Source organism: Solanum verrucosum, unplaced genomic scaffold (genome assembly GCF_900185275.1).
Source record: "Solanum verrucosum unplaced genomic scaffold, falcon-dt-bn FXZP01000144.1, whole genome shotgun sequence".
Taxonomy (NCBI): Eukaryota; Viridiplantae; Streptophyta; class Magnoliopsida; order Solanales; family Solanaceae; genus Solanum; species Solanum verrucosum.
Window position 1 is genome coordinate 1226360 of NW_026020773.1, and position 11991 is coordinate 1238350.

The 11991-nt window shown below is 32.3% G+C and overlaps 3 protein-coding genes across 3 annotated transcripts; all 3 read left to right on the plus strand.

The window, feature by feature from the left end:
- LOC125812984 (zinc finger CCCH domain-containing protein 32-like) lies at positions 1–3991 on the plus strand. The gene is made up of 7 exons (XM_049492466.1): positions 1–326; positions 662–804; positions 1395–1457; positions 1591–1710; positions 1807–2094; positions 2179–2496; positions 3604–3991. Exons 1-7 carry the CDS (start codon positions 251–253, stop codon positions 3787–3789), a joined length of 1194 nt encoding a protein of 397 aa, XP_049348423.1. The 5' UTR covers positions 1–250; the 3' UTR covers positions 3790–3991.
- Positions 3992–6020: 2029 nt separating this feature from the next.
- On the plus strand, positions 6021–6393 carry LOC125812986 (glutaredoxin-C11-like). Its single transcript, XM_049492468.1, has one exon. It carries the CDS (start codon positions 6074–6076, stop codon positions 6380–6382), a length of 309 nt encoding a protein of 102 aa, XP_049348425.1. The 5' UTR covers positions 6021–6073; the 3' UTR covers positions 6383–6393.
- Positions 6394–10522: 4129 nt separating this feature from the next.
- On the plus strand, positions 10523–11563 carry LOC125812987 (glutaredoxin-C13-like). Its single transcript, XM_049492469.1, has one exon. The coding sequence runs from the start codon at positions 10983–10985 to the stop codon at positions 11286–11288; it is 306 nt and encodes a 101-aa protein (XP_049348426.1). The 5' UTR covers positions 10523–10982; the 3' UTR covers positions 11289–11563.
- The last annotated feature ends 428 nt before the right edge of the window (positions 11564–11991 follow it).

Below are 11991 nucleotides of genomic sequence, written 5' to 3' on the forward strand. Positions count from 1 at the left end.
CTTCACTTCACAGAGCTGAACTCACTGTACAAACAGTCTCTATTTCTTTCTAGTTCTAGAGAGAGAAAACACCAAAAACACACACTCACTCTGTGTTTTTTTCCTACTCACAACTCACAATCTACACAGAAATTGATTTTTTTTTCTGTACATATATATACACACGATCTACTTCTTTTGATCAGTGTACTTTTTTTTTGTTGATTCTTCCAGCTTTGTTAGCTGAAAATAAGCAGATTCAGGTAAAAAAATGGATTTGTACGGTCGGTCACACTCCGATCAACAGTCGGAATGGGTTCCTGTTGGACCAGAAACCGGTCTTGAAGGTAGGTTTTCATATAAACAAAATTTAACAGTTTTTTTTTGATAAATTTTTTAATATAATGAGAATATTTTCACCAACAAGATGAAATTTCTAGTAGTTAATGGATTGAGCTACCGGCATGGTCATTGCACCAGAATGACAGAGAAATTAAAAAAATACAGGATTTATAGCGTACAGTTTTTTTCTTCCTTTTTTTGTTCATTCATTGAAAGAAACAACTTTTGCCATTTGTATTTGTGCTTTGATGAATTTGAATTTTGGGTTTTTTTTTTTTTTTTTTTTAGGGTTTTTGATGACTCAAATGGTTTTTTTTTTTGTGTGTTTTTGACAATGTAGAATCAATGAGGAGGTTGGGGTTGTGGAACCGAGAAGCATACCCGGAAAGGTCCGGGACATCGAATTGCTCTTTCTATATGCGTACAGGGTCTTGTGGATATGGTGCTAAATGCCGGTATAATCATCCTCCTGATCGTAGCTCTGTAAGTTGTTGATCTCGTGTAGTAGTTGTATGTTTGTGTTAATTAAGCTTACTATCAATAGACGAATTCAAGATTTCAAGTTTATGGATTTGTACAGCGTGTGCTCGGGTTAATATACTTTACCAACTGAATTCACAGTCATATATAGAGTTTGAGGTTGTGGTTAAGAGGCTAGATCCGTCCCTGCTTACTATTGTCATTACTTGTTTAATGCCTATAGTTTCATAGAGAATCGTGAACGCACAAGCTTATTCAATTGGATTTAACTTGTATACACGGTCAAGTTAATGTCACATTGGTGATGTCAAAGAAAATTATACACGGTTAGTAACTCGAAGTTAACTTTACATATTAACTAGGCCTAGTTTAGAGTGAGTAGACACTGGATTGACACCTAGTAAGAGTGAGTTCCTGAGAAAAGCTAAGGCATCTAATTAAAACTTGAGCACGTGAAGAAAGACTATAAAGATAATAAATGGGCTTTTTTTATTAGATTTTTTCATCTTGTGGATATTCTATTAGTTTCTTGGAATGGCAAGCTGCAAGCATGAGTTCCTTTAACCCTTAATTGGGAGTCGCTCGGATTTCAGGTTGGTGCTGTGCTGTTGGAAAGAAGTGAATATCCAGAACGAATAGGAGAGCCTACATGCCAGGTAACTCTATTTCTCATCCCGAGATTGTTTGTGTTTGATCAAGTATGTGAGTCCTTCATTTCTGTTTTTTCTTTTCATTCTGTGGATAACAGATTGATTTAGTGTGTGATGAATGTATAATTTCTATTTGCAGTACTATCTAAGAACAGCGACCTGTAAATTTGGTGCATCATGCAAGTTCCACCATCCAAGAAACTTAGGTGGATCGTTGAGCAATATATCATTAAATGTTTATGGATACCCATTACATCCGGTAATTGATCTGTTGCCTTGCATCATATATGTATGCATTTGTGTTCTCTATCGATAAGTTTATCTAAGATCTCTTGAACTTCATCAATTGCAACAGGAGGAAAGAGAATGCTCCTATTATTTGAAAACGGGGCAATGCAAATTTGGTATAACATGTAAATTCCATCACCCTGACCATACTGAGGTATCAGCGCCAGCAACTGCACGTCCATTTTATCCGACAGCATCTTCTCTTCCTACTCCCCCTGAAGAATATAACAGTGCATCAACTAGCTCTAGAGTAGCAAGGCCTCAACTCTTATCTGGTCCTTATGTACCTGGTACTTATGGTCCAGTTTTGCTTCACCCGGGAGTGGTGACCATTCAGAACTGGAGCACTTACTCGGTAATGATAGAGATATTCTCTCAATCAATAATCTGATATGACTTAAATAATAATCTTATGGGGTGATTAAGTTGCTTTTTGCAGGGACCAGTGAGTCCTGCTCTATCTCCTGGTGCTCAACCCTCTGCTGGGATGGCATCTATTTATGGGATGCCGCAACTAGCATCTTCTACGGCTGCCTTTACAGCACCTTACTCTCCGTTACACTCTGCTGCTGGCCCTTCAAGCAGTGCACTGAAAGAAAATCGTTTTCCAGAAAGACCAGGCCAACCAGTATGTCAATATTACATGAAAACTGGGGACTGTAAATTTGGATCGTCCTGTAAGTTTCATCATCCTGCTGACTGGATTGCATCAAAGACAGATTGTGCTTTCAGTCCCTTAGGCCTTCCTTTGCGTCCGGTATGACTAACATCTTTCTTTCTCCCTTTTGTTTGACTTCGCATCACTAATTTATAATCCAATGTGGATAATCTGTGATGGGTATTGTTGTTTATCTGGTCCTGCCTAAAACTGAGATCATGTCAAGCCTTCTTATGCTGCTGGATGCATTGTGATTAGGAAGATTTTGTATGCGTGCCGTTCTTTGCCTGCCTTCTGCTTGGTTGTAACCGAATTCAAGAAGTATTATTTTATTGAATCTATATTCACGGTTCTTATTGGAGCTATGGAGATACTTGCCTACTGCATGCTCTGTGCCATGTAGAGAAACTGCAAAAGGGCAGTCTGACTTCTCTTATCTGTTCTACACCAGTTGCTCTTGCATTTGAAATTATAGCTGGTCCCTATGACTTATTAGGCTGCTGCTATTATCAGTCCCAAAAAATGAAAACATAAAATGTTACAATTTGAAAATGTCACGATATCTAGTGCTAATGCCTGTCCCCACAGATTTCAAACAGTTGAAATTTCGCAATTGTCTAATTTTTCAAATGCCAAAATGATGGCAGCATATCTTCTAACTTCAGAACATATAACTACACTAGAGATGTCAGTCTCCTTTGATTGTTCCAGTATAAACAAGCATGCTTGTTATCATCTTAAATCTGATACAAGAATACTTCTTTCTCTTTCTTTATTGGAAGAAGTGTAAATCTCTCTCCTTCCTTTCATTTTCTTTTTTATTATGCGTGTAGTTTCTAGTACACTCGCCTGCCTGTATAACTATTAAAAGGATTACTGTGTTGTTTTTCTTTGGATTATGAACGCAGGCTTCAAAGGTTTCATATAGATGTACATTTTATGCATTTCTTATCTCCTCAGTTTTTCTTTGGATTATGAACGCAGGCTTCAAAGGTTTCATATAGGTGTACATTTTATGCATTTCTTATCTCCTCCTTAGTCTAGCTGAGCTTCAACATATCTGAACCTTTTTGGACACTTTTACATAACTTATTTGAGCTAGGAGAGAGCATCTTGTTATATGATCTTTCTTGAGTCTGATAGTATTGCTGTGTGTGTAACTCGTTATCTGTTTGGATACTCAACTAAATTTCATTCTGAAAGCAGGGGGTGCAGCCTTGTTCCTTTTACATGCAAAGAGGATTCTGCAAATTCGGTGGCACATGTAAATTCGATCATCCTATGGGAACAGTACGATATAGTCCATCAGCTTCTTCTCTTCCTGATATACCGAATGCTCCTTACATGTCGGGATCTTCCCTTACTTTGGCTCCTATTTCATCGCCAGAGTAACAACCCGGATTTGTTACAGGATCCAAGGCGGATCCCTTCTCATAGTGCAGCATCTGGTACTTCTTCAATCCCGAATATGCAACTGTCGAGTCGGGGAAGTTGGCCAGTGAAGTTAATGTAAACATCAAGCCTTATTTAATGCTTTCCTGGTAATTTCTGTATATTTATCATCAATAAATAGCTTAATGTTATCTTCTTTAAATTGAAGTATCTCTTCATTGTCTCATTTTATCAATGGTATGAAGTTGCAACTTATCCAAAAATAGGAATGTGTCAATATTTGGACCAATTGGGTTGAGGTCCTGCGTAAACGCGGGATGCTTTCTGCACCTTTCTTTGTAGAGAAAGAGATGAAACAAATTAAGATGCATCTCTATCACCACAAAATACTCTTTGTTTTTCCAATCATTCGGTCGTTCCCTTGTTTCTGATCTATATAAATCTCTCTTATTTTCTTTAGAACTAAGGGGTCGTTTGGTATAGTGTATTAGTAAAAATAATGCATGTGTATTAGTAGAAATAATGCATGTGTATTAGTAAAAATAATGCATGTGTATTAGTAATACCTTGTTGGTACACTTTTTCATGTTATGTATAACTAAATTAGTTATACACTATTGTGTATTAAGGGTGTGTTTTACTAAAACAATTGATTTCTTGGTATTACTAATACAAAAGATTTTAATGCATGCATTAGCATGGTTTAACACTTTATTATCCCTCAATTTAAAAAAAATATTTTTTCCATCATAATTGGGAAAGGTATCTTTGTAAATAAAATAGTTTTATGCAATGCATGCTATTTTTAATACACCAAAGCATAAGAAATAATCTATGTATAACTAATATAATCATTACTAATGTAATAATAAGTATATCGATTCAACTACATGATTTATGCATATCTATAATACTTTGCCTCCCCTTGTTCAATTGCATCACTACATAACGATATTCTTTGTTTTTGTGTCCCATACGGTTCTCATAATTCTTATGGTTTGTTTTGATATTCGATAGGAATAATAAAAAGAAATATAATAGAGTAGAAGAATTACTCAACTTGGTTAAAATTGAGACACATCCCTTGTGAACAAAGTTACTGGAAGTCCAACTGACTAATTTCTAGCATTGGTCCTTAGAAATATTTTCCACCATTAAGTTTTAATATATATATAGAGAGAGAGAACATTATATTTTTTTTCTTTATTCGATATTCCTATACATCTCTTGTACCAGTAGCATCGTCTTTACACATCATTAAAGTTTTGAAAAAAAATCTATATATTGCGTACTGTATTAGTTTCTAGATTTCCAAAATTAAAAGTACTTTAATTTTCCCACTAAACAAAGAATTTTTCATGAAAAAAGATCAAGGAATAATATCTTTGCCTATAATATATTAGCAATTAATAAGTTGTAGGAATTCTACAGGAGTCTGCTATTATCGTTATGGTCTAATATCAACTTTTCATAGCATTAAAGGGTCAAAATCTAGAAGAATTTAGTTTAATTTACACTCAAAATAGAAATATATTTTACTCTATATGAGTGCATTTTAATTTGTTGTAATTGGTAACATATAAATGGAAGTACATACATTGTAATTGTCTTTTACATGATCTGGATTCAAACACACGGTCTCAACTAGGTATTTTCACTAAAGAAATTAAAAAAATATATAAAAAATATATACATAAATATGCTAAGGGAATTCAACATATAGTATATATATACATAAAAAAGAAATTGACGTTTCCGCATGGTGTAACTTTCAGATGAAGAGATATCAATTGACTCCCCTTCGACAAACCCTACTTAAGAAAATTCAAATAAAGACATACACGTTCTATAGCTAAACAACAAAATTTGTCGCTTTTGGCAACAAATTATGAAAAAATTCAGGTTATATACGAAATATTTAGCTACAAATTAGCGATGAATTTCATATAGACATTTTTTTTCTTTCTAACTTTTCTTTCCTTTATCCAAAGGAAAAATATCTTTAAGGAACATTGCCTTTTCATTTGTGTATCATTTTTTTTTTTTTTGCCTTTTCTGGATAAACAAATGTAATCCATATCTACTATATCTAAAATCTCTATAAATAACCAATATATGAAACCTCAAATATCATCACAATCTACCACACAAAGTTTATAATAACACTAGTGATCATCAATCAATATTCTTCATAATTTTCTCCGATTTTTCGTTCGTATATATCTATATAAGTTTGGTCATACGTATCCATTAATTATTTGTATCGATCGATATAGAGCTAGCTATGGATAGAATAGGTGACTTGGCATCAAAGAAGGCAGCAGTAATATTCACAAAGAGTTCATGTTTTATGTGTCATAGTATTAAAGCACTATTTTATGATATTGGAGCAAGTCCAGCAATTCATGAACTTGATGAAGATCCAAAAGGGAAAGAAATGGAGTGGGCATTGAGAAGTTTAGGTTGTAATCCATGTGTTCCTGCTGTTTTTATTGGTGGAAAATATGTTGGATCATCTAAGGATATTATATCCTTACAAGTTGATGGTTCACTCAAACAAATGCTCATTGATGCCAAAGCTATTTGGTTATAACTAAAAAAAAATACACTACTAGAAATCAATCAATTATTTTTGATCGCGTTCCGATCGAAAACTGTCAAAAAAGCACCCGTCTGAGATGTTTTTATCGATGGGAATTTTGTCGAAAATCATCGGAAAAGCACTCGAGATGTTTCTGACGGTGTTTCGATCGGAAAAGCACTCGAGTGAGATGTTTACTATAGGAAAAGTGTGAATTACATGGGGATTTTCTTAGGGATTAGTATGAAAATTCGTAGGAAACTTATTTTCCTGCAATTTTTCATATTAATCCCCAGGAAAATTCCCATGTAATTTAACCTTTTCTTGTATTAATTATATTCCGACGGATTTTTCGTCAGGAATTTGGTCGGGAAAAACCGCCGGAAAAGCACTTTCCGATGGTGTTCCGATAAAAAAACACACTCGATTCATGAGATGTTTCCGACGGCGTTCCGATTGAAAAGCACACTCGATTGAGATATTTTCGACGGACTTTTAATCGGGAATTCTGTCAGAAAATCGTTGAAAAAGCACTCGCATGAGATGTTTCCGACATACATTTCATCGAAAATTCGGTTAGAGTTTGACGGGTTGTAAGTCGGAAATTGATTGATTTCTAATAGTGAAAAAAAGAAAGAAGAAAAAGAATAATCCAGTGCACTAAGTTTTCACGGTGGGTAGGTTCGAAAAAGGGCCGGACCAAATTAGGTTTATTGCAAGTTTTTGTACTAAAACAACATCTAGGTTCTTAGCTTGTACACAATTTTTTTTTGTGTGTCAATTTTAACCCAATGTTTTTATTTTCCTTTCTAATTAATCCTCTTTTTCCTTTAGAAGGAATGGAGGTTGAGGGAGAAAAGGAAGCCATACTTTGTCAAAATGGCCGATAATGGAAAACTTTTCTCCGACTTGTAAAATTTTGTTTGAGACTGAAACATAGTAATAATTGTTGTTGTTGTATATGTTCTCAAGCTATTATTTTCCTTTTTGATGTGACAATTTGAATTCGAATAGAGGCGGATGTACAATGTATTCTGATATAGATTTGGAAGAACTTAGTATATGTGAAAGAATTCACCAAACGTACATGTATAATAAATTGCGATCAAACCCTATGGATTGTGGGTTCAGTGACAAACAAGAAATTGTGAGAATTCATAAACTCAAAATTCTAAATTCACTTTTGAATTTAAATATCACATACTTAACCGTATCTATTCAAAAGAAACATATTATACATATAGCTTATAAAATTTTATATTTTGCCAATTTCGACTTGTTTGAATTATCTTCTTTATCAATTACTATGATTTGAGATGCGATTCATATACTATAAGGATATTCAATTAAATTTTACCTATTAAATCACTTGTCACAAAGCCTCCTATACCATAATTTTTAATCAATTTGCATGGAAGAGTGCCAAAAGAGTCATGAATAATCATTGGTTCGATACAAGGAAAATCAATTTTCGAAGTGTGATGGACCGTGCATATAGGGCCCAAGACATTTACTACAACATGTTTGATATATGATTACTGGCGATTCCAACTTCATATCCTTGAGTTGCAAAGAATCATTTGAACTTAGACTGACCATCTTTCTTATTATATGCATAAGTTACTCATCAAAAACTTTAGTACGTATTGAAGTTCCAACATGAAATAAAATTTTATTTTCAAAAGCTTGCAGGTTATTATATGATTTTAAAAAGACACATTTCTTTTATTATTCATGTTAAATATTTTGAAAAGCCAAAACCTCTTATTTCGAGCCTTAGAAAAACTATGACTAATTAGTCAATAATCGTATGATTGCTCCTTTCCTTACAGTCAAGTGACTCGAATCACTCTCCTTCAAATCAATTATTTCGGATTGAAGAGTACATATTGACCTTATGACTGCTAATTGAGGCCTAAGACAGTTAACTATATTAATTAAGCATATTAACTTATAATCTATGTAAGAGAAGACATGAGTCACAACGTAATTAAGTAACAATAGCACAAAAATAAGCGACATACATTCACAAAGGTGACCACATTCATGAGGCTTAAGACAAAGAGCATCCAAAATCGCTTACAAGACAATAAACGTGAATGAATATCATGTGTGAAAAGAATTGACACATACTAAATAAAAAACAAAATTTATAAATTCTAAATTCTGAGTTCGTTACTACTCAAAGGAATATAATATCTTATCTTTTCCTCCGGATAGTGAGGAAAAGAATATAAAGAAATAGCCATGAGAAAAACTTAGTTATCACCTTGGTTGGAATCAAAACTAAAGATGGACAAGAACTTGACATATACATTTATATATTCGATCCCTCAACGATCACTTTAGTAAAGTGACCATAAAAATATTTATGCAGCACACACTAAGATGGAGAGATGGGGCGTAGCTACGTATGTCGAAGATAATCAGTTGAACACTCTTATATACAGGTAAAATATTTTAAATGTTAATTTTTTATATGTATATATTTACTTTAATATTTAAATACTCTTGAACACCTTTAAGAAAGTTTTTTAGAGGGAATGTTTAAACTAGAAATTGGAGGGGGCGATCACGGCTGGATCTGAGAAGGGGCAAGGGTGTTATCCCGAATCCCTCAACAAAAAATTACATTATATATATATAAAGTTTTTTATTTTTTTATTTTTAACATATATATATATTTTGAATCCCCTAAAATCCAGACTAGAGATTGACACAGTGATTTAGGAGGTTCAAAATTCACTTTGATGTTCAAATCCTATATATTAAAGATCTATTTTTTTAAAACTCTTCGTGAAAATTTTAAATTCGTCATTGTGCCTTACACGTACACTACTAGGGGTATGTACAAGTGTACGGCCATTGATCAAATTTTGTGTGTGTGAAGAATAACTCAAGTTGGAAGTGGACACATGAAGAGAGAATCGAAGCCACCAAAAAACTTTTCAATTTTTTGCTATATATTCGAGCAAAGAATATAATCCAAGAATTTTGGGAAAAGAATCTCAAAAAATTGACAACACACATTATATTATAGTAAATAATTATTATATATTATAGTAATATGCATGTTCAAGAATAAAACTTTTATATAATATAGTTTAATCTTGGACGGCTAGTTTTGTGTCCACGTGTCTAGAGAACTTCTTATAGTATGAATTAATGACTAATTATGGATAATCATTACTCTTATTAATTATTTTAACATGCGCACGCAATATTTGATATGTGACTATAAAGAACATATAAACTTCCTCCGAATCCATTCATGAAACTACATTGATTATATTATTATTATTATTATTATTTTATATAATACTCCATTTGTTTACTTTTATTTATCTAGTTTAAATTTTACACGCCTCACTAGAAACAATAATTAACATAATTAAGTATTTTACCATAATACCATATTAATTCATTTTCAGTCTTAGATATAATGTTAAAATGAAAAAAAAAAAATCTTTTTTCTTGATATGCAAAAATTGACAAGTAAAAGTGAAAATGTATTTTTAATATAATAAATAAATAAAGATGAACATGGGAGTATAAAATAATTCTTTTTAAAAAGTGATAAAAAAATTAATGCTAGTCAAATTCAAACACACGAACACTATCTTATTTGAGGTGTCTGAACCACTATATATGCTGTAACATCCATATTGCATTAAGAGTGTCCAAAATATATTATTCAATTACTTTGTGTATTATTTTACTTATATATATGATATTTTTTTCAGTAATTGGACACCCTAACAATCACGTAGCTTCGCCCTGAACTTATAAAGATATCTAATTATATAAGTACTAAAAAAATTAATAAATCCTAATTAGTTATATGGAAAGTGCATGTAGGTATATATTTTTAGGTGTTTCAAATAAGCTTTTTCCACCAAAAAGATTCTATTCAAAAAGTGCAAGACCATATAGAATATATGTACTATCTTCCAACTTGCTCAAAGTTGATTTGTAGAATGAAACAGTATCTTTTTATTTTTATTTTTTATGATTAAAATTCTCATCTTTTTTAGCTATATATTAATATTCTCTTCTTTATTATTTATTAATTAAAATTCTCTTCTTTTATTTATTTATTTATTTTATTTATTAAAATTCTCTTTAGTAGAGCTGTAGTCCAGTTCTTGGAGCATCTAAATAAAGCACACCATCTTTTGAATCTTTACAATTTAGACAGAGAACTCCACTTTCATTTTTAGATGTTCCATTTTTTTTTCTTTTATAAATAGTGTAGCCATGAAAACCCTATATTTCCAAGCAAGCTCTTAAAAAAAAATAAAAATTAACAAGTTTTTTCTTGCTATTTTGTTTCTTCCTTCATCTCTTCTAGCATCAAATTTTGTAACCATCGGATCGATGTTTAAATTCTGTTGAACTTAAGATCCGATGGTATACTAAAGAGTACCTCCATATTTACCCCTATATTTCGACAACTTTAAATATATACCAGAATATCAAGTATAGCTCATAACAATCTATTTGTTGAACTTTTATGCCAACCAAATCAAATTAGGAAAGAAACCCTAATTTTTGAAAAACTAACCCTACCACCTTTTTTACTCATATTTCATCATACTGCTAGTCGTTGTAAATGGCTGACAAGGTACAACGAATGTCATCAGAGCACGGGGTGATGATTTTCAGCAAGAGTACATGTTGTTTATGCTACGCGGTCACTATACTATTTCGAGATCTTGGTGTTGATCCATATGTGCATGAACTTGATCATGATTCTGATGGAAAAGATATGGAAAAAGCTCTTATGAGGATGGGTTGTAATGCCTCAGTTCCAGCAGTTTTTATAGGGGGAAAATTAGTTGGATCAACAAATGAAGTTATGTCACTTCATCTCAAAGGATCCCTAATTCAACTCCTCAAGCCATATCTACCTGATTAAAATAAAATAAATTGAGAATTGGAGAGTGAAATTATTCGCCTTTAAAGGGAAATAAGAAAAAGGAAGTACTTTATGAATTAGGAGGATATATAATATTAAAAAGAAATTTAAAGGTTAAAATAACAAACGAATAAAAGTTAGTGGCTCGATCGACTAATGACACTAGTCATGTAGATCAAGGTCATGGTAGTATATGATCAATGTTGTAATAGTTTGTGATTATATGTATTTTGTGAGATATTAATTGATCCTATAATTATTAGTCATTTGATAATATTAGCTATCATGAATTATATATATAAAGTTGTACAAATAGACATATATATGCGTCTGATGTATCATCCTACATGACAATTTGTGTCTTACATGGTGTCCTATGTGTATTATGCCATGTATGACTCATGTGTAAGATTGTATATCGGTCGTTTCGATTTGATTTTGAAGTTTATTTGTTCGACCTATTGGTTATTGGTTTGTAGACATGCTAAACCATTAAGAACCATTAAGATATTGACTTATCGATTATCAATTTATCTGTTATTGATCATTATCGGTTTAACCATTAAGATTTGACACAAAAAATAAATGATTGAAAATTACTTAGAAACATGGTGACAAACCAAATAAACCATGCACATGAATTGATAGATTGTGTCTTGCTCAAAAGCAACACTAACGCATTGTAGAATAACAAAACAATATG